At 38.1% G+C, this 26,753-nt stretch overlaps 1 protein-coding gene across 2 annotated transcripts in view; it reads left to right on the forward strand.

The window, feature by feature from the left end:
* The window catches only part of LOC145667460 (aquaporin-8-like), a 188,401-nt gene that overhangs the window by 42,618 nt on the left and 119,030 nt on the right, over positions 1–26,753 (forward strand). For both annotated transcript variants that reach the window (XM_081734937.1, XM_081734936.1), the window contains exon 5: positions 24,124–24,267. In XM_081734937.1, coding sequence (XP_081591063.1) covers positions 24,124–24,267 — 144 coding nt within the window. The remainder of the gene's footprint in view (positions 1–24,123; positions 24,268–26,753) is intronic.

Consider the following 26,753-nt stretch of genomic DNA (forward strand, 5'->3'; position numbering starts at 1 on the left):
CGCAAGAGTTCTTTCTTAGATAATATTCGAAGGGCAGGAACACGAAAATGTACTATAGAAATAAAGAAGTTGAGAATGGAATCAAGTCTAGATTGATGTGTAGGTGCTACCATGGCCCATATTGGGCGCTATTGGATTTTATTGAAAACTTGCTAATGATGAAACAGTGCGTAGTTCATTAAATGGATAAAAGAAGCCCCAACGTGCGCATTGAACTCTTAAGTATTGAGAAGATGTGGTCAGAGAATGTGAGTTTCGAATCAAAGATGAAACCAGGATCATTATGTCTAGCAGAATGTGTAATATGGGAATCGTTGATATTGTATGTAAACTTAAATAAAAAATACTTTAGCTTATAATGTTACGAGTTTTGTGTTTACGTCACTCGGGTGATTATTACATCATTAAGATGGTTAACATGTACTGTAGATTCAAGAATACAATTACAACTAGGTGAGTCTCCCATATAAATGCATATATCTCTTATAAATATTAGTTCAAACAATAAAAAGTTCTTTATTTCTGAAATATTTTGTTACATATATTGTTTTTTTTATTACTTCAGATAATTATTTTTCAATAAATTAATTGTGGAATCCGGCGATTAGTATAACATATTGAATTAATTGATAGTATCGTCGATGATTGTAGTAATTTTTGTTAAAGTGCAGTTTATTATACGTTTCCAAGACAATGGGTGAATGAATCACGATGTCATTTTAGAAGTAGAGATCTTGGGTTTGACCCTCAATTCTTAAAGGATGACTCAATTTGTTGGTTGGATTTGATTTTAGTACGCCTTTCAACAGTAAAGTAATACTAACGTATGACCCATACCACGAGAGCTCTCTTCAGCAATCGAAATCGGTCTCTAGTTCCGATGACGAATACGCTAAAGGAAGATTCGAACTGAGTCGATCTGCATAATTTGACCTTGAACCAAAAGTATAAAGGTAACCAAGAAAGTTCTGTCGCTTTTTCATCCAAGACCTTCGAACACTGATATGCCACCTAAGTCACCTAAGATTAAAAAAGTCTCCATCAGCATCGACAACCTTGGATGACTATGGATTCCATCGCGGTAGAATTTGGTGGGCCGTAAAGCAAAGAAGGTATCAAATGCAGTTTGCACCTCTACTAGGGATTTGAACTGGCGTCCTCTAAGATGATTTTCCAAAGAATGGAACAGCCGATAATCGGACGGTGTAATATCCGGTTAGTATGCCAGATGCAATAGTGTTTCCCATCCAATGCGTAGAATAGTGTCCCGGGTCATCCTAGCCACGTGGGGCTTAGCTTGTCCTGTAACACTAGGACTCCTTTGAGATTCAGAAGTGCTGGTTCCAGAGTTTTGAGTTTTTCTTGAACACGGCTCAACTCCTGACAGTACACAGTTGCATTGATGCTCTGACCTGCTGATAGCAGTTCCTGATGCACGATTCCGCGAGCAGTCCGCCAAACACACATGAGAACTTTCTTCTGGTGCAGTGCAGGTTTCGGCTGTTTTGGAACCGGTTCATGGGAGCTAGCCAATGATGACGGCACCGTGGAGCTTCATACAGGACCCAATTCTAATCACATGTCAACATCCTGTCTAGAAATGATTCCTTCCTCAGACCAGACAGCGAAGAAGCACATGTGTCTGCTCGCGTTGCCTTCTGGCCCGGTGTCAAATCATGTCGAACTCATACAACCAACTTGTAGTGCTTTCAAAGTTGATAGAGGTGCTGCTGAATGGTTTCTTCACTTACACTAAATTGTAATCCGAGTTCCTTACATGTCTGGCCTCAATTGCTGCCTTAAGATCTTCATTTTGTACATGTGTCGGTCTTCCGGCACGTGGAGTGTCTTCGAGTGTTTCGTCACCGTCCTTAAACTTGTTAAACCACCTCTTCACTGCCCGCGTAGTCACGACACTCTCACCACAAGCCTGGCATATCTACAGCCCTGCTGCATGGCGTTTGACCCCAGTTTGAACTCGTACAGCATACATGCTCTTATGATGTTCTGTGGACGTTCCATGTTCATTCTATCCTTACGCAAGTTCACGGTGTAACTACACTGCCACAAACAGGTAGTATGTTGGATATACACCCACACCAACAACTGACAGTCTAGCATAATTGATGTTCGCTCGTCCAGAAGACCCGACTGTGACACTGATCACTATCTGGTAGCAGCGATACCAAGAGAGAGACTATTGTTGAATAAAGAGAATATTCAAGACCTAAAAACGGAGAAGTTTAGTTTAAAGAAATCAAAGGAGAACCAGGAAGGAATACCAGATTGAAGTGTAATATACTGAAAAAAAATGACTTGGTCAGGAATACCAAATTTGTTTGGTCAGGGCATTTGGTCACTTTATTTGATTTGTTTAACAAAATTGACTCATTTATACCAAACATGTTTGGTCATGAACACTGTATTTTTTGGTCAGAACATTTGGTTGACTAATTTGGTTATGACAAGAAATTTTAAGTGATATTGTAAAGATTTGGTTTTCCTGACCAAAGTGTTTAGTTACACAGTCAGGTGTATTTTGACTTGACTTTGGGGTAATCTTTATGGAAGCTATCAAAGGTTTGAACGTGTGAAAGTGACAATTTGGCGGTAGAAAATAAGTCTTTTAAGCATGTGATAATTGTGTAAATCGAGGTAAGCTTACTTTTTCGTATATAATACTTGACGGATATTTAATGTGTATTGGTTATTTTAGTTGCCGTAAATTTGGCGTAACAAATAGGTCGTTATGTATACATGAATTGGTCAAATTCCACTGACGACGCTAGAGCAGGGAGTTAAATTATAGGGGCAGGGGTTATGACATTTCCTATTCCCTCACTAAAATCTTCCGAAAAGGGGTAAATAGTGACACTTACACCAGAAGTTTGCATTCACAGTTTCCAGATGCACAATTTCTAAAATACAAGATACGGAAGAAATAAGGGATATTGTATAGTGTCAGACCACTTGGTATTGACCCTGGTTTACTTGGTAGTGATTACGATTCGTTATTTGTAACTGTGATATAGTCATGAGTATAAATTCAGTGTGAACATACGGTATAAAAACTACGGTGCATAAACACGAACCAACTTGTGCTAGGTGGCCAGTAACAAGCACGATTACTATCTAACCGAGCAGAGGCGGCCTTTGGAGGTGGCGACTGGGGCATCCGCCCCAGGCCCCGCGATACGATATTCTCTTGTCACAGTCAGCTCAAATATGCGGGGCCTCTGCAACATTCTAATGTACCGTAGCTTAGAGTTAAGTGAATAATTTGGCCAATAATACGATGTGGTGGATTTCTTCGGAAACCAGTTTTCATAAACCAGAACTTCTTACTCAATATTTTACTTTTAGAAGCCTTAAATTCCCGAAATCTACACCATTACTACGAAAGCGTTTAGCATGATATTTTTGGTTTTAAAGTACCGTAATAATTACGCCCTTGAGTTTCGGATTAACAATGGGTCAGCAAACAAGGCGACGCTAATACCATGCCCCTTGACTCTAAATGGCCTTATCTCAACTTTTCTTTGTTGTTGAAATAGAGTGAGTAGTCATGTTGTTTGTTGCTTTTGGGTCAGAAGAGTGGTCCTGTTGCTACGGACACCTCTGAGTCATCGCTTCCAAGAAATAGCTCCTATTGCACACCTTGTGTAGCACCTGAGTTTGGCTTCGGAATTCGGACCGCGCAGTCGTAGTGAGATGTGGATACGTAATATTATGATTAGTGCGTGAGTGTCTTCCGATTATTCGTTTATTGGGCAAAGAATAAATGACCATCATGAGTGGCAGAGACAAAGACAAATTCCGTAAATACGAAAGTGGGGCTGCGAAAGCCAAGAAACGGAAATATAAAGAAGATTTCATTCAGAAGCAAAAGGGGTCTTTGGACAAGTTTGTTGTAGCGGTAAAATCAGCGGATCAACACCAAAAACTTGAGAACACGGATGATGATTTGTCTGTGACTGTGAGCCACCGGTGTGATGCGACAGACCAGTTTGTGATACCAAGTTTTGCGTCCGACGAACAAAACAAACTAGCCGGCAACAAAACTGTTTCTACGCCCTGTTGTCCCACAAGCAACAATGAAAACTTGGTGCAATTCTTTTGAGATAACGTTGTTGCAACAGACCCAGAAAGTGACCTCTCCTGTGAAAGCGCGACCATTCCTCTGCATACTTCTGACACTCTTCAAACGACGAGCACACTGTTCGAGTACATATACGATCCAGGTAATTGGAAACATATTAACAGTGAAGTGCGTGACATGTTAGTGAGGAAGGGTCCAATCAGGCTAAGTGACTGTGAATACCCAAAGGACGAAGGTAACAGACATTTTTCGAACAATTTCTTTACACGGAGGATGCCGAACGGAGAAACAGTGGATAGGCGATGGCTAAGTTATTCGAAGATCAGAGACAGAGCATTTTGCTTTCCTTGTAAGTTGTTTGGCATGACAGCTACTAGAGGTCACACTAGCAAACGAAGGCTGCTGCGACTGGAAGCAACTTGGCGATAAACTTCAGCACCACGAAGTTTCTGTAAATCACGTTAAGTGCATGACAGCGTGGTTGGAATCAGCTCGGAGAATGTCCAATGGTAGCGCAATAGATAACATGATGCTAGAACGAATTAGAAAAGAAAAGCTGCATTGGCGCGCAGTGTTAACAAGAATTCTAGCGATTGTACAGTACTTCACCGAAAACAACAGCGCATTTCGTGGGAGAACGGAGAAACTTTATGCGCCGAACAATGGTCAGTTTTTAGGCTTAGTTGAGATGCTGGCCAAATTCGATCCAACTATGCAAGAACATATCCGCCGAATTAAGAACGACGAGGCTCACGACCATTACCTCGGGCACAGGATCCAAAACGAGCTTGTCGACCTGATGGCGTCAGAAGTAAAGGGGAAAATTATTGATAAAGTGAAACTTGCTAAATATTTTGCCGTCATCCTTGACTGCACGCCTGATGTTGGCCACAAAGAGCAGATGTCCCTAATATTGCGTTTTGTGGACGTATCAGATCCGGAAGTGGAGCACTTCATCGAATTTCTGGATGTGGACAACGCAACAGGAAAGGGGTTGTCTGAAGCTCTTCTTGCCGCACTGGCGAACCTCGGTCTGGACATCGCCGATTGTCGTGGCCAGGGGTACGACAATGGTGCGAACATGAAGGGAAAACATCAAGGAGTTCAAGCGCACATTCTTCGCATGAACAGTCGAGCATTTTACACTCCGTGTGGCTGCCATAATTTGAACCTTGTTTTAGAAGACATGGATAAATGCATCTCCCAATCAGTGACGTTTTTTGGTATCATACAGAGAATATATAAATGCTTTGCTGCCTCGGCTGAAAGGTGGAAAATTTTGGAAGAAACCGTGCCTTTCATGACTACAAAATCACTTTCAGAAACGCGGTGGGAGTGCCGCCTGGAAAGTGTGAAAGCGCTGCGTTATCAGACGAAAGAAGTCAGGGAGGCCTGTTGACTGTCGCAGATACCGCCAATGATCCGCTAGTAAAAAGTAAAGCCGAATGTCTTGCAAATTATGAGCTCGAAAGCTTCGAGTTTATTCTGAGCTTAATCATATGGTATGACATTTTATTTGCTGTGAATGCTGTCAGCAAAACTTTGCAATCAGCTGACATGCAGCTCGATGTGGCAATACAGCAAATCAAAGGCCTTGTTACTTCCTTGAGAAAGTACCGGGAAACCCGATTCTCCGATGCTATGATCGCAGCAAAGGAAATTGCGTCCGAAATGAACGTAGCTCAGAAATTCAAGGAACGAAGAGTGAGATGCAAGATGAGGGTAACGACGAATAAACATCTTCGCCGGAGGAGTCCTTCAGAACAGGATATTTCTTATGGATAGTGGATCAAGCACTTACCTCAATGGAAAAAAAGATTCGTACAACTGGAAGAGTATGCTTCAATCTTTGGATTTCTATACAACTTGAAGGGTTTGCGGTCATTGAACGACGCTTATTTGTTAAAGTGCTGCATGGATTTGGATAACATGTTACGTGCAGAAGATTCACGTGATTTCGACGGAATTGACTTGTGCGCAAAATTGAAGATTTTTCGAGAAATGCTTCCTGATAACATCAATGCCGCCCAAGAGTGTCTTCAGTACGTTTGGCCCTTTCGACATTCATTTCCTAACATCATTATTACATACAGAATTATGTTGACAATTCTTGTGACAGTTTCCAGCGCGGAAAAAAGCTTTTCGAAGTTTAAACTTATCAAAAACTATCTACGATCAACAACAATGTCGCAAAGCAGATTGTGCGGTTTAGCTATTTTGTCCATCGAAAAGGAAGTTGCCTCAACAATGGACTACGAGGACCTTATTAACGATTTTGCACAGCGAAAAGCCAGAAAAGTGGACTTCCGTCTGTGACCGTCAAAGCAGCTGCTTCGTAAGTCAGTGATAGTGTTATTATGTGTTCTAGTTTGTTGATCTTGCATGGGTGTAAAATGTTTCCGAATCATTAATGTCGTAAGTTATATCGACCCCCATGCCATAAGAACCCCTTACCCCCTCAAAAATTTCACCTATGTTTCCTGGCTTCGGGGGGAAGGCTTCGCCTACCGACCCCCCCGCCCGGGGCCCCGCATACTACTAAGACCGCCTCTGAACCGAGTTAGGACAGGGGCGCAACAGAGGGTGCCCCAGCTTTATCTGAGGTGCGTCTGTAGGGAGCAGTCGCGTCAGCGACGATGGGCATTCGTATAAACGAGGGAATTAACTAGACTCATTCTCAGTTACAGTACCAGCTCTGGAACCATCGATGGATTTGGGGGAGATACTAAATGTCATCCTTTAGTTTTTATGACCTACGTTTTCACTGTATTTATACTCATGGCTTCATCACAGTTATAAATAATGAATGGTCACCACTGTCAAGTGAGCCAGAGTCAATACCAGATGATCTGGGGAAGAAACTAAATAATACCCAAATTATGGTGCATAAAACAGCACGAACTTGTGCTAGGTGGCCGCTAAAAGCACAAATGCTATCTAACCGAGTCAGAGCAGGAGCGCAGTACGGGTGTCCGAGCGTTAGCAACTGGGTGTGTCGGTAGGGAGCAGACACTTGACGGTGGGCATTCGTATAAACGAGGTAGTTGATAATAGCTCACCCTAAGTTGCAGTACGAGCTCCGAAGCCGTCGATGAGTTTGGGGAAGATGCTAAATGTTATCCAAAATATGAAGCATAATTTTGATATAATTTTTAATATAGAAACCAAATATAGGAATCTGTACCTGTGAAATCGATATTTCCTCAGAAATACCTTAATAAAAGCGTGGAAGTTTACGTTTTGCACACCACTCGAAATAATTACTGAAAAAATATAAATTTCCTTTATGTACTTCTTACTGTCCCCTAAAAGATTTGCACTGGGCGGCATGAAAATATTTCACTAGGTTAAATGCAAGGGGGCCACCAGACATAATTGTTGAAAAATCACATTTTTTTGCGATTTGCGTATAAACATAACTTTCGGATTATGGGATAAACCTGCAGTGAAGAAGAAAGCTGTCCTAGGTGACCACTTAAAAGCACGAATGATATCTTACCGAGTCAGGACATGGCAAAGCTGGTGAGCCCACGCGAAGCGTAGGGGACGTCCAAACGGAGCAGGCGCATCAGTAATGGTGAGTATACATAAAAGCAAGAGTTGTGAAAAGAAGTATATTTTTGCAATGATACGAGTTTCGATATCACTTGTCATGGTCTCATACTAGTAACGCTCCACTTGTAAACATAAAATTCAGCTTCTGTTCACTGTGTCATATTTCTTTAAATTTTACAAAATTGTGCTTCCGTAAAGTGAACTAGTACCCAAAAGAATATTCGAGTGTATACTTTAACTTCTAATAGGTGTGCGGAAAATATTACATTCTTCACAATATTTGAGAATATTGTATTATCCCCCCAAAATAATTCTGTGTTTTGGACCAAAACGACCACTGTCAGAAGAAGAAATTAAATTCAAATTACAGAATTGTAAGAATCTGTCGGGTTACGTTTGCAAGAAATAGTCAACAAATATAGTGAATCAGTATTTTCCAATTAGTGTTCCGCTGACTCGTAAAGGTCCTTTCATTGTTTAGAAGAGATGTAAATAGTGACCTTGACCTTCTGTTTGCATATGCTGTATGATGTATGCATATATCATAAATGCATGAAATTATATAAAATTGGAGCTTGACCCTTCCCCCCTTGACAAATTTCTGTGTGCGCCACTGGTATGTCTGTCACTAGGAATAGTGTCCAAGATCATGAAGATCTACAGAGCCCATGGTAAAATTAAGTCTGCGAAGTAATATTGGGCGGAAGAGAACCATTAATTACAGAAAGGCTCTTTGTTCGATATTCGCTTACAAGAGTTTGTGGTGGACATTATCATGTCCATGAGTTTTCTCTAGGGTCTCCCGTTTCCTCACACATTCTCATTCCACAACTTTTTACAATCATTCCCTTCCATTAATCACCCGTCGCCTTTGACATAAAGGGCACAAACGTAGTACGTAAAAGGACTTATTTTGTGGAGAGGGGTCGCGGTGGTATAGTGGTAGAGCATTCGCATCTGAGGCATGGGGTCCCTGGTTCGCTCCTAGCTAGATTCAAATGAGCTTTGTGGGTAGACAAACATCGTGTGCATGAGTTTCTTCGGGGTTATTCCGTTTCCTCCCACTTTCTTCATTCCACCATTTCATTCGTTTCTCATTATCACCGTCTCCTTTAGTAGTCACGATAACCATGGCATGCAAATTTAAAAGATTTCATTTCATTTTGTCGAGGTTCCGTTACGGCTTTTGCCGGGGGAATCATTTAACGCAGATTGTTTGAGATAAGTGGAAATGTAAGTGCACACGATTGGTGACTTTTTGCTTTAAAGTTTTTTGTTTGTACTTTAAAAAAATCGTTTAAACCTTTAAGAGAAAGTGTTATGATTGTGTATTTTCATTCAATCCACACGTAATGTTTACATATGTACTAACTTTCCATTTGCATGTTCAAGAATTTCTTGCTTTGTTACCATTTTCGTTAAAAAAAGTTCCCATAACTTTTGCGATAACCCTCATATTAATTTTAGTACTTATACCAACAGTATTTCGAAATGTCTACCAAATATTTTGGTCAAATTCACAAAATGCAGGTTTAGTATTTACAACCAAATTATTTAGTTCCAAGAACCAAATCTGGACCATTTTAACTACATTTTTGGTATTCCCAACCAAATGCTACTTATTTGGTCAAAATTACCAAATGCATATTTGGTAATGGTAACCAAACATTTTAGGTTCCTGCAACCAAACAAATCCTAACCAAATGATTTCGTGCTGGTGAGCAAACGTTTGGTTGGCGCTATATTGACCAAACGATTTGGTTACCAGCACCAATTTTTTTTGGTCAAGTTGACCAAACCTTTTTTCCCAGTTTAGATTGTCGTTTTTAGAAGGTTTTGAGAGCACTAATGGTGAGGATACTTGGGTTCAAATTAGGGAAAGCATTAAAATTTCAGCAAGAGAAAAATTAGTTCACGCGGAAATACATAGGAACAAATCATGTTTCGACCAGGAATGCACCAAACTAACGGAGAAGAAAAAATTGGCGAAACTACTTGGGCTACAAACTCCGAATGTTATAACTACAGTAAATTTCGTTGACATCAGACAGACAACTTCTAAAATGTTTAGAAAATAGAAACGCGTTTTTTTAAAGCTTAAATTAATGAACTTGAAGATAATAGTCAAAGAAAAAATATCGAGACATGTTCAAGGACATCAACAAATTTAAGAAAGTGTATCAACCTAAAGCGTATATATTAAAGAGAGACGATGGAACAATTCTTACTAATACAGATAGTACCTTGAATAGATGGAAAGATTTCTTTGAGGATTTGCTTAACACGCAGCCAAAAAGTGATGTTCGTGGTGAAAGGGAAATCCAAAGCAGAACCGTAAATTTCAGAGCCTAGCCGAACTGAAATAGAAATTGTTATAAAGAAATTAAAGAAACAGAAATCTCCGGATGTAGACGAAATGCCGTTTAAGTTAATTTTAGCTAGAGGAGAAATTGTGGAATAAAATATAATAAACTTATTTTCCTAATCTGGAACAAGGAGGAATTACCACAAGAGTGGAAAGAACGAATCATTGTTATAATTCACAAGAAAGACGACAAAGCGGACTGTAATAATTGTCGAGGCCTTTCTACTCTGTCAATATCCTATAAAATCCTCTCGAGCATTTTATTAGAAAGATTGATCCCATACGTGGATGAAATTCTTGGTCGATTTAGACGAAATCAATCAACTATGGACTAGATATTTACTATTCGACAAATATTCGAAAAGAAATGGGAATACAATACCCCGGAGCGTCATTTATTTATTGATTTTAGAAAGGTTTACTACTCGGTTAGGAGATAAAGATTACACAACATTCTTGCAGAATTTGAAATACCGGAAAAGTTAGATTAATTAAGTGGGTTAAACGAATCCCAAAGTAAAGTCCGAGTAGGAAAATTCTTTTCCACGAGGTTCCTCGTCGAGAATGGCTTGAAACAAGGAGAATCGTTGTCGACATTATTACTCAAATTTGTTCGGAAGTACAGTATAAGAAAAAAAATCAAAGATAACCAGGCCCTAGAGCTGAATGATACTTGCCAGCTATTGCGTAAGCTGATGATGTAAATCTGATAGGAGAATAGAAAGAAATGCAGAGACATTATTAAATGCTTGTTGATTTAGAAGTAAATGCAGAAAAAAAAACTAAATCCATGGAAGTTCACTGGGATCATAATACTGCAATAACTGGGATCGTAATATGGATGTGTCAATGTATCAAATAATATTTTCAATAAAGTGGATAGTTTCAAGTATCTGGGATCAATATTAACAGGCCAAAAATATATCCACGAAGAAATTAAATGTCAACTAAAAGCAAGGCATTCGTGTTGTTATGCAGTTCAACATCTTTTGTCGTCTCGAATTCTGTCGAGCAATTTGAAGCTCAAAACATATAGAACGATAATCATATCTCTTGTTCTGTATTGTTGCAAAACATAGTCGCTTACTTTAAGGGAAGAACGCAAACTGAAAGTATTTAAGAATAAAATCCTGAGATGAATATTCGGACCCAAGAGGAACGGGAATGGGGAATGGCGGAAACTTTATAACGAGGAACTGCATAATTTACACCCTTAAACAAACAGAGTCGTCAAATCTAGGAGGCTCAGGTAGGCAGGTCACGAATAGCGAGAACGAAAGAAAGTAGGAACAATTTCAAAGTTTTGACTGGGAATCCATTCGGAAAACGTCCGTGAGGAAGAGCTAGACGCAAATGTAAGGGCAATATTAAGAGGAATCTCGCAGAAATAGGTATACGAAGTAGAAACTGGTACCAGTTGAGCAACGACAGAAGTCAATGGAGAGGTCTTATGAGCGCGGCATTTAACCTTCAGGTTCTATAGACCATAGAGTGAGTTAGTTCTTTTACGGTAAGAAGTATTTTGTGAAATATAACGGATATTCAGAAGATTCATGTTTTGTTTGTATGTAAATAGATAAAACAGAACACAACTCATACGTATGCACAGAAAACATATCCTGGCGACACAACTAGTTGATGGAGAAATGATTCGAATAAATTCCTTTAAATTGGAAGTATTTCATATGTCAATGAAATTATGAGAAATCACTGGTAGTAATTAGTCTTTGAAAAACACGAAATTCGTTGAGACAAGTTCTGACTCTTTTATTCCCTACCCTACGATTTCGAGTATGTTATTATTCCCCTTGTTTATCTTCCTTTTTAATATTCCCGCTCAAACAGCAGTTGCGTGTGTCTCAACACTGCTCTCATTTTTATACCTTCATTCTCGTGATTAATCCAATTTTATAGAAAAGCGTGATTAAGCAAACTCATCAACATTCAAACGCTGAACACGTATATCTTAAACACCTTGTATATCACATTGTCACTAACAAATCGTATATAATAACTTTCTTTAGGTAATAAGCAAAACCTTCTTGTGATTCTTATTGAAAATTTTCGGTTGTAAGTGGAGCGAGATAGAAAATTTTTAACAAACATATTTCTTTGCAAACTGACAACAGAATTGATTTAATAGAGGGCCATTTTTTTACGGGGCGCCGCGTCGTTTACTCTTTTTGGACGCCTTTGCTTTCTTCTTACTCGTTCGAAGTCCCCTTGCTATCAGCGCTCGGAGCGACCGCCCCGTTCGCCCCCCCTATTTACGACACTGATTAGCCCTCACACAATGTGTTGAATGCGAATGGAGATAAGGAGAGGGTCAGTTATTTGTGTGGGATAACCAACATACTACCTGGTTGTGACAGTTCAGTTACACCGTGAACTTGAGTAGGGACAGAGTGAAAATTGGACCTTCACAGAGCGTCATAAAGGCGTGTATGCTGTACGAGTTCAAACTGGGGTCAAACGCCGCTGCAGCGGGGCGGAAGATATGCCAGCCTTTGGTGAGGGTTTCGTGACTAGTCGGGCAGTGAAGCGGTGGTTTAACAAGTTTAAGGGCGGTGACAAAACACTCAAAGACGCTCCACGTGCCGGAAGGCCAACGCATGTAGAAAATTAAGATCTTGAGGTAGCAATTGAGGCGAACAGTGGCCAGACATGTGAGAAACTTGAATTACAATTCAGTGCGAGTGGAGAAACCATTCGGCAGCAACTCTATCAACTGGGAACACTACAAGTTGGGTCAATGGGTCTGACATGATTTGACTCCGGGCCAGAAGGCAACGCGAGCAAATACCTGTGTTTCCTTGCTCTGTCGTCTGAGGAAGGAGCCATTTCTGGACAGGGTATTGACATGTGATGAGAAGTGGATCCTGTACGAAGCTCCACAGCACCGTCATAATTGGTTAGCATCCGATGGACTGGTTCCAAAACAGCCGAAAAGATGGTCCTCCTGTAAGGGATCGTGCATCGGGAACTGTTGACAGCTGGTCAGAGCATCAATACAGCTGTGTACTGTCAGGAGTTGAGCCGTGTTCAAGATAAAACTCAAAACGTTGGAGCCAGTACTTCTGAATCGCAAAGGGGTCCTCCTGTTACAGGATAACGATAAGGTCCACGTGGCCAGGATAACCCGGAACACCATTGTACACCTTGGATGGGAAACATTATTCCATCCGCCATATTCACCGGACATTGCACCGTCCGATTATCACCTGTTCCTTTCCTTAGACAATCACCTTAGACGACGCCAGTTCAAACCTTTAGTAAAGGTGCAAAATGCACTTGAAACCTTCTTCGCTTCACAACCCATTAAGTTCTACCTCGATGGAATCCATCTCCTTCTAGAACGTTGTCAGAAGGTCGCCAATGCTGATGGGGACTATTTTTGATCTTCCAGGTACGTCTTAGGTGACATATCGATGTTCAAAGGTGGTGGTCGATAAAGCTAGAGAACTTTCTTGTTTATCTTTATATATCAAGTTCGAATTACAGTTAAAGTTATTCCGATTGTATCTATAACAACAACATGCTTTCTAATTTCTATTTGAGAAAAAAAAAAAGAAAAGAAATAAATTATGTATACGTTCTATCGTATTATTTGAACCGAATCTTCCCCTTGCGTTTACACTTATAATTTGAACTTTCATATGACAATTGCCTTTGTGAAAATTGATAAATGCATCACACAACTTTTATGTCACACTTTATGAATTTATAAGCTCATTTAATTTACTAACTGTTGGTCTGTTTGGTGGAAAACTTTACGATTCGTTAACTCTGAAAAAAATGAAATTAAATCAAATAATCAAAGAAGAAACAAAGAAGATAAGAATTTTAAGAAAAAGATACGCTATTGAATTGAAAAGTTTTGTAAAGAAAAGTAAACAGGAGATTATTCCCGATTAAGGTAAGCTGATTAACCGTATTTAATAACAACAAGACATACAAAATAGTTTAAAACTTAGAGAGAAATATTCCTATTTAAATAAGAAAGTTTTGAAGAACCTATATCAAAAAACTTCAACTTAAAGTTAAATTAAAAAAAAAAAAACTCATTTATGAACAGATCGCAATGGTATAAAATATGAAAAAAGTTGCAGGATATAAGAATTCTATTAAATTTTTAAATGCAAGTGGTAGGCTAATTAAGAATAAGGTTAATGATAATATCAAACATTTTAACGCACATAAAGTAAATATATTAATTATTTGATAATATTAAAAAAGAAAATATAAGAATATAACTTTAAAACAACAAATGGAATAATAACACTTGCATTACAGACTTAAATGAATTTTAAGACAATCGCTGCAAACAAACTGAAAATAGGAATGGAAAAATTTTAAGAAAGAGAATCATGGTGGATTTTTCATGCTAGATTTTTTCCAATTTAAACTAATAAATATGTTCCAATGAATGGTTCTTCCTAAGCTTCTAAATGCGATTCAGAAGAGAAGAGCATACATTAATATTAAGAATAACAATCAAAAGTGTATCTTATGGTCAACCTTATCTGTATTATACTTCGTTAACCCTAGAAAGTCCGTGCTCGCATTTGCTACGTCAGCGCTTACCAACCGGTGTACCGCTGCACACTGGTGTGCCTCGAGGAAATCGAAACAGAATTATTAATTCTATAGTAACCAAATTGCAACACGTAAGAAAAAATGTATATTTTTGTATTTCACATTACTATGAAATTCTACCATAGAAAAAATTACTGTAATTGTAATATATTATTTTACATCTATTACTATGTAGCAGACAGTATTTCGGCTCGTACACATTTCTACGGTTATCTGCTATGTTGTGCTTCAATTGAGAGTCCTACTAACACCGAGAAATGGAAGCACTTGTACGGTACGTGTCAAGTGAACGTTCGTAGAACACTCATTCGCACGTGAATGACAGAACAACACTTTGTTCAACAGCTGTGTTTTGACTTCGACGCATCCCGAACTGTGTGATTGCAATAATATGCACCTGTTTTGGTTAAAACAGCAAAGTTGAAAGCACAAGACATTTGTTTGTTCGTTCGTTATTTAGTGATCTTCGTTCTTAGTGAAAGGTTGGATACAGTTTTCGAATAAGAAAGCGTATTTTTAAAAATCGGAGTCCTATATTTCATTGCAATTGTTTTCTATTTTAAAATTAGAATAAAAAATAATCATAATGAATTAGCATAGGGGAAAACCAGTGGTCGAGCTTTCATCTCTGTGAGAAGGAGATCAGTAATCACAGAAAAAAATTACCATACCATTTTATATTTGCAAGTAATAATAATAATAATAATAATAATAATAATAATAATAATAATAATAATAATAATAATAATAATAATAATAATAATAATATCTATGAGTGTGCCGCGAGAATTCAAGTTACGCCCGTAGTGTGCCGCAAGTTGAAAAAGATTGGGAAACGCTGTGCTACGTGAAGGACTAGGGGGAAGGGTCAAATTGGCCTGCGCTTGTTTTAAGTAGCTTTCAGAGTATATTTGTTCAGTTTGAGTTAACGTGTTGAATTAAATTTCAAAAAATAAGTTTTTCAAGGAATTGTGCTTTTTATTTGTAAAAAAAGGACTAAATACAGTGCGTAAAAGTGCTTAGGCCTATATATTATACCAAATTTCTTACAATACTATGCAGAACATCAGTATTATATGAAACTCTAAGTGTTTACATAAAGGAGGAAAGTAACATGTTTTAAAGTAATACAAGTTTTCGATATAAAAATCAAATGAAATAAATTTTGGTGAAAACAAAGACGGGGAGCACCTATGTCCAAGGGGAGGAGAAATCAGCCCGCACTACATGAATTAGGGGAGAAGGTGGGAATATGGAACACTTTTTTGTTTTGCACTGTCATTTGGCAAGTTTCTATGTCTGACTGCTTTCACGTATAGAAGAGCGAAATTCAGTCTTTGATACTTGTATTAGCAAACGTATATGTAGAATTGTGCACTCAGTTAGGAAATATAAAATTATAAAACAACCTTTCCAAAATGTAGGGCTTGGAAAATGGGGTGGTAATATGAAATAGTGGAATACTTGAAAATAAAAGCCGACTTAGAGATTAATTGCTTAGTGAAGTTTAATAAACTTATATAATCCTACATACGCAGTGTTCTAAAACATTGAGTGCGCAGAAACGAATAGTGAATTACAAACTAGAGGCCTGTTTAGGCGTACTTTAGACCTAAATTTGGACAATACGATATACATTCTCCATATCATTCTGAACCAAAATATGCCAACTGTCTGCGAAGGATGAAGGATATTCAGAACAAATATCACATATGTAATAATCGTTTCCACATGCTGAACATTCAAGATGAACCCAAGACTGACACTTTACGCATTGAATCCACTGTTCGTGAGGCCTTGAGATCCTTTTCTAGATCGGCGGGTAACCTTGGTTGTCGGCGAAGTTTTGTATTTGCTAACTTCTTGGGAGAATTCTCAATGTCATTAACCTTTCTACACAAATTTTCTTTCGGTGCATTAAAACAGCTACTAGCTTCATTCAATATTTCTTTCTTTTTCCTAACTGCACGTATAGCATTCTTCATATCTTCAGAATTCCATTATTATCTTACGTTTTTCTTCGTAGGATCAAGAACCGTGCGTCGCATCTTGTATCTGCAACAATAGAAACAGTAGTTGTAATATGGAACAAGTAATTTTTCAAATGCAAGTTGTTCCATATTGCCACCAGCAGCCATTTTTCCAAGCATCGTCAAAAACTTCGGTACTATAAATATCTACACATTAAATACTATATTCGTATAAAGGTCTCATCTGAGTACTTTCAAATGCACTGTACTTCATTTTGCTTATAAAACTAATAGTATGTCAAAAATATGCAAAATTCTTGGCTTCTAACAGTTGTTTAATGGTCAAAAACCTTACGCTCTTTCCTGACACGGCGTCGGTAACTCAACTGCATTCCACACGTTCTAGTGCGAACTGGTGAATATATTGTAAGTGTCACCAGCTCCCAACACTGGTTCGCACCAGCACCAAGACAAAGCGAATTTCATATTACAACCCCGTTTCATATTCCCACCTTCTAGTCTAGTGATGAGCGCAAGAGTCTTGGTCTTGCAGTTTTTGCAAGAGTCTTGCATGCAAGACCAAGACCAAGACCAAGACCAAGATTCCCGATGAAAGACCAAGACCAAGACCAAGGGGTGCAAGACCAAGACCAATACCAAGACCATACCTGCAAGACCAAGACCAAAACTCTTGCGCAAGAGTCTTGCACAAGTACCGGCTCAGTGGTAGAGCGTTCACTTTTTGTGCTGGGGTCCCTGGTTCGATCCCACCTTGCAACATGTGAGATTTCTTGGTGGATAGAGACCGTGTGCGTAGGTTTTCTCGGGGTTTTCCCGTTTCCTCCTACTTTCTTCATTCCACCATTTCATTCATTTCTTATCATTACCATCTCTCTTAGTCTCGGTGCATAATCGTGGCACGTAAAACTAGATATTTCATCATTTCAAAACGTATTAGTGGTGTTCTTCTAAAACTAAAGAGGAATGTAGTATTGAACATCGGTAATTCCGTACACCATAGGTGCTGACTACATGGGTATGGCCTTGGCTCCAAGGATCAAGCATCCGTTAGAAATTTTTAATGTGTGCTCCAAAAATTAATATCGAAATAACATTTTCATGACATTGACAGAAACTTGTGTTTGTGACCGCAAGTTTGATTTCATGGGCGTTTTTATTAATATATCTTTTAGCCTCCTCAGGTATATGGCACACGAGGATTGAGCGATATAACATTATACAACATTAAATAATCCGTATTCACAAGTGAGAGTGATTTTGTACAATTATTTCAAATAACTTTGAGTTTGATGCTGTGTTTTTGTATTTCTAATATAGGTCAAAAGTATTTGTATAAGTTGAATTTACACAAAAGATATGAACAGTTGAGTCGTTTTTAGTTTTTACTCAAGTTATTCTAAAATATTAAGAGGTTTGATTATAATCTTTATTATTTTAATTTTTCTCTCTCTTTTTTTGCCAATATTGCTAACATATCATTATCATAGCTATTCTGCCATTATTGGCAGGTCACTTGTTGTAACTCAGAAGCTTTGATATACGGTGGTCCTCAGCTAGTCTCTTCATCTTGACGTAGCAATTTCTGTTTTAATACTTTCCTTCAACTACAGTCTCAGTTGCTCCCTCCCTTTCTTTCCTTCCACCATATCCTCTAGCATATCCCTCATAATAAATTTCCTCCTCAGCAAATGTCCCAACCAGTTTCTTTTCCTCCTCTTAATTACATCTAAAAAATTTTCCTCCCCTATTGCTACTATTTCTAACACCTTCTCGTTCGTTTTCTCTTCAACCCAGCTAATTCTCTTCTTTTATCGAAAGCCTCCAATATTTTTTCATTGCTTTTGCGTAATGTCCATGTTTCTGTTCCATAAATTACATGTTGGAATCAGTAAATTAAAATCTCAATATTTAATTGGAAGTCTGTGTAACACAAAGATTAGCTAATGGGTCATTCCACGCCGAATCGTACAGGGGTGTCACCCGACCATCTCCGATTGCAATGAAATTTGGTATACAGTATCTTTAGACAAATATAAGAACCCGTATTTTTTATTTTGCCCATATTAGCTCTGGTTTGGTTTTTACAGCTTTCGAAAGAGAACTCTGCCCGACGATTTTGTGTATGATGCGATAAATGAACGGCACGTCACTCGGAACTTCAACTGAGCACCATAAGGCCACATTTGACCCAAATGTATTCAAATTCATCAGACTAAATGGAAATTGCATGAGGATTTTACAAATCAGGTCCAAAGCGGCATAATGATATTTCCAAACCATGAAATTTAGTTTCAAAATGGCGGAATATAATTTTTCGAAGGTACTTATTAAATTACGCATAACTTTTTTCTCTAAGCGGGGAATTCAATGAGTAAATGCCGGTTAAATGAGTACATAATGCTCTATTAGGAGAATAAAAAATATCCGTGGGTTTTGGCTTGTAACAGCCTACAGAGCGCCAAAGTCAATTTATGACCTTAGATTTGAGAGTACGGGCAATACACCATAGATGTTACAAAATATTGCATTTCGTAAAAGAATCACGGCACTTGGTAACTGGGATAGTAGTTTCCAAAAGAAACTATTTTAGTACAAGACCCCATGAAAATATACCTTAAAAACCAAGATGGCGGCATTGCAAAATGGCGGCACATGGTAGCTAGTTTTGCGTCACACAAATACAAATTGACGTAGGGCCATGTAACAATATAGGCAAAGTAAATGTTCATACGAACGCTATGAATACAAAATCACCATACCAGAAAGACGTTGAAAATTTAAGATGGCGACCTTTCCTAAATTATTGTTTTGGGATCTATGTACTGCAAGTTCCAAAAGAAATGTTCACTGTATTTAGCAAAAAAGCATATCGGTTGAGAAAGCATACTTACCTAAGTTATTTTAGAACGAAATCCGACAAGAAAACTCCCGTAGGATCCAAGATGGCGGCCTCTGCAAATGTCAGCATGTAAGTAATGGTTTCCTTATATCTACACTACAAATCCAATAAGAAGCATACAGCTTCTGCAGAGGAAAATATGTATTCACATTAATATTTAAATGTAACACCCTTTAGGTTTCAGACGATACACTTTAGGTTTCAAGATGGCGGCTGTTTCGAAACTGTATGTTTAGTAATTTGTCACAATATCCTATGTGTATGTAAGTTGAAGTGAATAGAACGTCAAACAATCATACATTAAGTACCTAACTTGAAATACTTAACTTTGAGTTATGCTGAGAGTACATTTAATTTCGTTTAGTCCATATTGCCTGAATGTCCTTAACACTCTTTGCAGTGAGTTTGTATTGCAGCCTTCCGAACTGCGTGATAACGTCAGGAACTTCCATCGCACATAGAATATTCGCAAGTGGAACCCAGCACTTGTCTTCTCTGCCGCGGTTTTTATCCTCTGGCCAGTACAACCTCCTTGAAGGCCAATGTGGATGCATAAATTTGATCCATACATCGTTGCTGTCGTCGTCAAGTTCTAATATCATTCCAATATAACACTGTTCTTCGTATACACAACTAACGTAGGAACTAAGTTGAAGTTCTCTGAATCTGGTTACCTGTGAAAAGCTGTACCTCAGAGAAAAACTTTCATCGTTGCTCATCCTCTTTACAGCAATTTCCGTTTTGGAGACTGGGTTGAAATAATGGTAGGAACGGGTTCCTGGTACAGTTTTATGTTTCGAAAAACGCAAGTTTAGATTAGCTGCCACGGCAGTAACATCCTGTTTCTTGATAAACTGGATGATCACTTTAGGTGCAAAGTGTTCACTGCAAAACTGTGACATTTGCTGCATACATATTTGTTCTTCGTAAGGTCTCTGGAAGTTTGCACGCGTTACACTTCTTTTGACAGTTCCGCCTATACCATCGCAAGCAGACTTGCCGGGAGAATTGAATGTTTGTTTGAATAATTGAGTGTTTTGTACGTGGTTAGGCAGCAGTGGCGGCTCGTGAATTATCTGGTAGAGCTAACAATGATAATTTGTAGTTTACCGTGGTCAATAGGGTATTAATGGAGAACTTATGCTGAAATGAGTAGCAATGTAATGGCGTTACTGTCAGCTGACACTCTAAAATCGAATAGCAATGAGCGCTTGTATTGCAATACACAGTGCATACGATCCCAAACAGTGTCGCCATCTTGAATTATCAATATCTTTGTGGTCTGATGATTTTGTATTCATAGCGTTCGTATGAATATTTACGTTGCCTATATTGTTACATGGACTAAACGAAATTAAATGTACTCTCAGCATAACTCAAAGTTAAGTATTTCAAGTTAGGTACTTCATGTATGATTGTTTGACGTACTATTCACTTCAACTTACGTACACATAGGATGTTGTGACAAATTACTAAACATACAGTTTCGAAACAGCCGCCATCTTGAAACCTAAAGTGTATCGTCTGAAGGTGTTACATTTAAATATTAATGTGAATACATATTTTCCTCTGCAGAAGTTATATGCCTCTTCTTGGATTTGTAGTGTAGATATAAGGAAACCATTACTTACATGCTGACATTTGCAGAGGCCGCCATCTTGGATCCTACGGGAGTTTTCTTGTCGGATTTCGTTCTAAAATAACTTAGGTAAGTATGCTTTCTCAAGCGGTATGCTTTTTTGCTAAATACAGTGAACATTTCTTTTGGAATTTGCAGCAATAAATCCCGTAAATCCCACATACTTACATGCTGACATTTGCAGAGGCCGCCATCTTGGATCCTACGGGAGTTTTCTTGTCGGATTTCGTTCTAAAATAACTTAGGTAAGTATGCTTTCTCAACCGGTATGCTTTTTTGCTAAATAGAGTGAACATTTCTTTTGGAACTTGCAGTACATAAATCCCAAAACAATAATTTAGGAAAGGTCGCCATCTTGAATTTTCAATGTCTTTGTGGTATTGTGATTTTGTATTCATGGCGTTCGTATGAATATTTACGTTGCCTATATTGTTACATGATCCTACGTCAATTTGTGTTTGTGTGACGCAAAACTAGCTACCATGTGCCGCCATTTTGCAATGCCGCCATCTTGGTTTTTAAGATATATTTTCATGGGGCCTCGTACTAAAATAGTTTCTTTTGGAAACTACTATCCCAGTTACCAAGTGCCGTGATTCTTTTATGAAATGCAATATTTCGTAACATCTATGGTGTATTGCCCGTACTCTCAAATCTAAGGTCATAAATTGACTTTGGCGCTCTGTAGGCTGTTACAAGCCAAAACCCACGGATATTTTTTATTCTCCTAATAGAGCATTATGTACTCATATAACCGGCATTTACTCATTGAATTCCCCGCTTAGAGAAAAAAGTTATGCGTAATTTAATAAGTACCTTCGAAAAATTATATTCCGCCATTTTGAAACTAAATTTCATGGTTTGGAAATATCATTATGCCGCTTTGGACCTGATTTGTAAAATCCTCATGCAATTTCCATTTAGTCTGATGAATTTGAATACATTTGGGTCAAATGTGGCCTTATGGTGCTCAGTTGAAGTTCCGAGTGACGTGCCGTTCATTTATCGCATCATACACAAAATCGTCGGGCAGAGTTCTCTTTCGAAAGCTGTAAAAACCAAACCAGAGCTAATATGGGCAAAATAAAAAATACGGGTTCTTATATTTGTCTAAAGATACTGTATACCAAATTTCATTGCAATCGGAAATGGTCGGGTGTAAAATTGCATTTTCGCTGTACGATTTGGCGTGGATTAGCCCTAATCTTAGTTGAAAATTAAAAAAAAAAAAAAAATAGGACGCCTTTAGAGTGTAAAAATAATTTAACAATTTGTGGTATTTCACTAATTTGTATCGTCTTGATTTTCTTTCATGCGTCTCCCCAATTTGGGAATCAGTAGAGTATTGAATCTGTTAAAAAAATATAAAAGGATTACGAAACGTTGTAACTTATCTTATAAGTAGTGAAGCGTGGGGACCCATCGAAAAAAATAAAGGTTACCACCTAGGTTGTATACTATCATCATACTTACACGAAGGTAAACTATATTTCATTTAGAAGCATACATTGTATTTCCGTTACTATTGGCGCAATGTAGAATTTATCCAGTGTAAAATTTATGTATGAAAAGCATAAGATTTTTTAAAAGCAAGACTTGCAAGACTCTTGCAGCAAGACGAAGACCAAGACCAAGACCAAGACCAAAGATTCCAGTGCAAGACCAAGACCAAGACTGGATGTGCAAGACCAAGAACAAGACCAAGACCACCCGGATCTTGGTCTTGGTTTTGCAATTGCTCATCACTATTCTAGTCTACTGTTTTTACAGAAAAGGAAGACAGTATATTCGAATTTAAAAAAATAAAGCGAAACTGAACCTTTCTTGAAAAGAAACAATAACAAAAAAGCAGAAAATCCTAAATACATATTAACCCATATAAACTAAATAAAAAAAGATCCCCTTGAGCAAAATTGACCCCCTTGGTCTTTCTAGGGTTAATAAAGATGGACAAAGTGTTTTTAAAATATGAAAATGAGATTAAAGAAACCTTTACATTTTGTTCAAATTACAGATATACCTAAGTTTGGAAAAGGAATGAATTAGCGTACGTATTTGGTTATGATGAAAAACCTTTCAATTTTTCAACTGAGTATTACAAAAGAAAAGAAACGAAAATATATTCATCTGTTGTATTTTAATGGTAAAAAAGAGTTGTAATTATTGTTGGATTAAATATTTATGGAAGATTGTAGGCAATCAAGTAACTAAGAAGGAGCATAAAATACGCAAAGCAAATTTAAATCAGAAGAGTTGTTAACAGATCATAAAGCATATTGTAGATTATGTTCTGCTGCTAGCTAGGGCTTTTCTGGCGGGGGGACGCGTCCCCCCAATATTTTGAAGTACAACATGTTGAATATTCTATTTAATTTAATTTATTTACTAACAACAGAATAACATATAAACAATAATTATTATATTTATTTGTAATATAATATTCAGGCTATGAAACGATTATAACAAAGAGAATCCGTGAAGGTAAGCAAAAAGGTTACAAATGGAATCACAGATAAATACACAAGTTGGGCTAGGTACTGCTATTTAAATCCCTTTCCTTGATGTTCCCCCCAAAGTTTACATGTCAGAGACGCCAGTGGCTGCTAGAATAATATTACATGAAATTGGAATAAAATACTTCAATTCGTTTAACATAAACGTTCCTCAAGAATTATATTCTATCCTCATTGTCATATGGAAAACCTGGAGATAAGAACGGTACTGAATCCTTATGAATGCTCGATCGTAGTTTCTTAGGATGAAAATGGTGATATCAGATGATCGTCCATTATGTTGATTGTCCAATAACACATAAATAATAATGGCGGCACGATCTTTTCTCAGATTAATTATATAACCTGATCAGCATCCTTCAAAATTTTATTCCTAGAAATGCTACTAAAATATTTATTTTACAATATTATCTTCAAATTTTTTATTATGAATTCATATATTTTCATGTTTTTTTTTTCTTTTCAGTGTATTGCTCACATAAGCATAAGCCATATTAACCCAGCTGTGTCGTTGGCTTCATTCATTCTTGGATATTTGAGCCTTATCACTTTCCTTGTCTACGCGGTTTGTCAAACCCTTGGTGGTATTATAGGTTATGGACTGGTTTTGGTAAGTTATATATTCGCTCAAATAACAGGCAATACATAGAGATTTCTATGTATTCTGTTCGCATAAGCACTTAATGTCACACGATTTCCATGCGTAGTCTTTATGGTTATTAGTCACGGAGGGTGAAATAGCACATGATCGTAGAGACCTGCACGGGCCGAATGTTTCGGCCCGGGCCCAATCCAGCCCGAATGTATCTAGGCTCGGCCTAGCGCGGGCCCAAAAGTTTTGGAGATTTTCGGTCCAAGCCCGGCCCGGGCCCGACGTATTCTAAAAGTTTCATTTTGTAACATTTTTCACGGCCACACTTCTTCAACGTTTGCCTTTATTCTAGCTATCGTTTATCGAAAGTCAATAATTATTAAAGAATTGCAATTAATCGGCCCCAGCTCGGCCCGACCCGAAGAGACATCAGTGTCGGTCCGCCCAAGCCCGGCCCGGCCCAAAGAAAGAACAGAGCCGGCCCGTGCAGGTCTCTACATGATCGTCATCTGTTTTATGTACGAGTAGGAATGGAACACTTCATCATAGACAACTATGCCGATCACTATCACACGCTGTTACGTCGAGAAGCGCCTCATTCCTACTTGTATAGAAAACAGATTACGATCATACTCTATTCAGCTTTCCGTTAGTACGTACGACAAAGACAACAAACGTTTCAAATTATTTTAAATGAGAGGCATAAACAACAAATTTAAGGTATCTAACGTTACGAGATACCGAGAAATGTTCACCTCTATGTAAAAGACAAGAAGTCCTGAGTGAGTGAGTGAGTGAGTGAGTGAGAGAGTACCAGGCTATACAGCCGCATAAGATAAAATTTTGTCATTTGAACGAGGAATAGGCTCTAAAACGTAAGGTACCACAAAGTTTTTTTTTTTCGAAGAAAACAATGGTTAAATAGAGGGTGAAAATTATTATAGTAAAATATCCATATCTGAAATCTCTGAAGCATAGGGATATGAAATCTTTAGTCTTCCATACTTTTTGTATTTTCCCTAGAAAGAAAGAAAAGTGGTAGGAAAAAAAAAAGAAAGATAACGTTACAATTGTTATAATAGGATGATCATATCTCAAAATCCTTGAAGTTTAGAGTCAAAAAAATTTGAAATTTATACTTTTCATTTAAAGTAATTAAAGGTGTGTTATGACATGTGATGGTACCTCGCCGATTTTGAATGCTCAAGGCACCGGCTGAGAAAATAAAAGTAAATAAATAAATAACATAAATAACGTTTTTATAATTCTCCTAGAAGAAAAGGAAAAGCTGGAAAATAAAAGGGGACGGGTTGTAACTGTTATAATTTGGCCACATCTCGGTATCCTATATTAAAGCTCTTATTCAAAACAAGTAATCCTATGTCACAGCCTTTTCTTTTTCTTTTTTTTTTATATATATATAGAAACTCTGCCACAGCGTTTCGGGAATCTACGCTTTCTTATATATATATATATATATATATATATATTTGGTCTAGGAATTAATTCGTGCGGTTGGTACGCACACATTGAAGCTGTAGTACAAACACAAAATACATAAATACCTTAAGAAAAATATTGTCCATCGCTAGCCACCACTTTCGCCCATCTGTCAGGCAATGTACGGATTCCGTGGCGAAAGAAGTCCTCATCCTTGGAAGCGATCCAGTCAGAGACCCATGTTTCGATATCTTCTGAAGAAGTAAACCGCTGTCCAATCAAATCGTTGTTCATGCAATCGAACAAGTAGTAGTCCGAAGGAGCAACGTCTGGTGAATACGGCGGGTGGGGTAAAACTTCCCATCCGACATTTTCTAAATAGGTTTTGACCGGTTTTGCGACATGTGGGCGAGCGTTATCATGTTGAACAATAAGTTTATCATGTCTGTTCTCCCATTCTGGTCGTGTTCTGGCCAGAGCTTGCTTCAAACGCATTAATTGTCGTCGATAACGTTCTCCATTCATAGTTTCACCCGGTTGCACCAGCTCATAGTACACCACACCTTTCATATCCCACCATATGCACAGCATAACCTTTGCACAGTGAATATCTCGTTTTGGTTGTGATGGACCTGGTTCACCTGGTTTCACCCAGGCCTTTTTTCGTTTAGGGTTCTCGTAATGGATCCACTTCTCATCACCCGTAATAATTCGATGCAGAAACCCCTTTCTGCTCTGTCGTTGAAGCAGCAATTCGCAAATGGTTTTTCGTCTTTCAACGTCTCTGTCTTTCAATTCATGTGGAACCCAATGTGACATCTTTTGAATCATTCCCATGGCTTTCAAGCGTTTGGAGACTGTTGTTTGATCAACGCTTAATGCTGCTGCAAGTTGTTCCTGCGTTTGACACGAATCCTGCTCGAGCAATGCTGTCAATTCTTCGTCTTGAAATTTTTTTGGCTGTCCAGCTCGCTCTTGGTCTGCCAAGCCGAAATCACCACTTCTAAACCGTGCAAACCACTTCTGACACGTTCGCTCAGCTAGAGCATGGTCACCATACACTT

This window comes from Thermobia domestica, chromosome 13 (assembly GCF_964235325.1).
Source record: "Thermobia domestica chromosome 13, izTheDome1.hap1.1, whole genome shotgun sequence".
NCBI lineage: Eukaryota > Metazoa > Arthropoda > Insecta > Zygentoma > Lepismatidae > Thermobia > Thermobia domestica.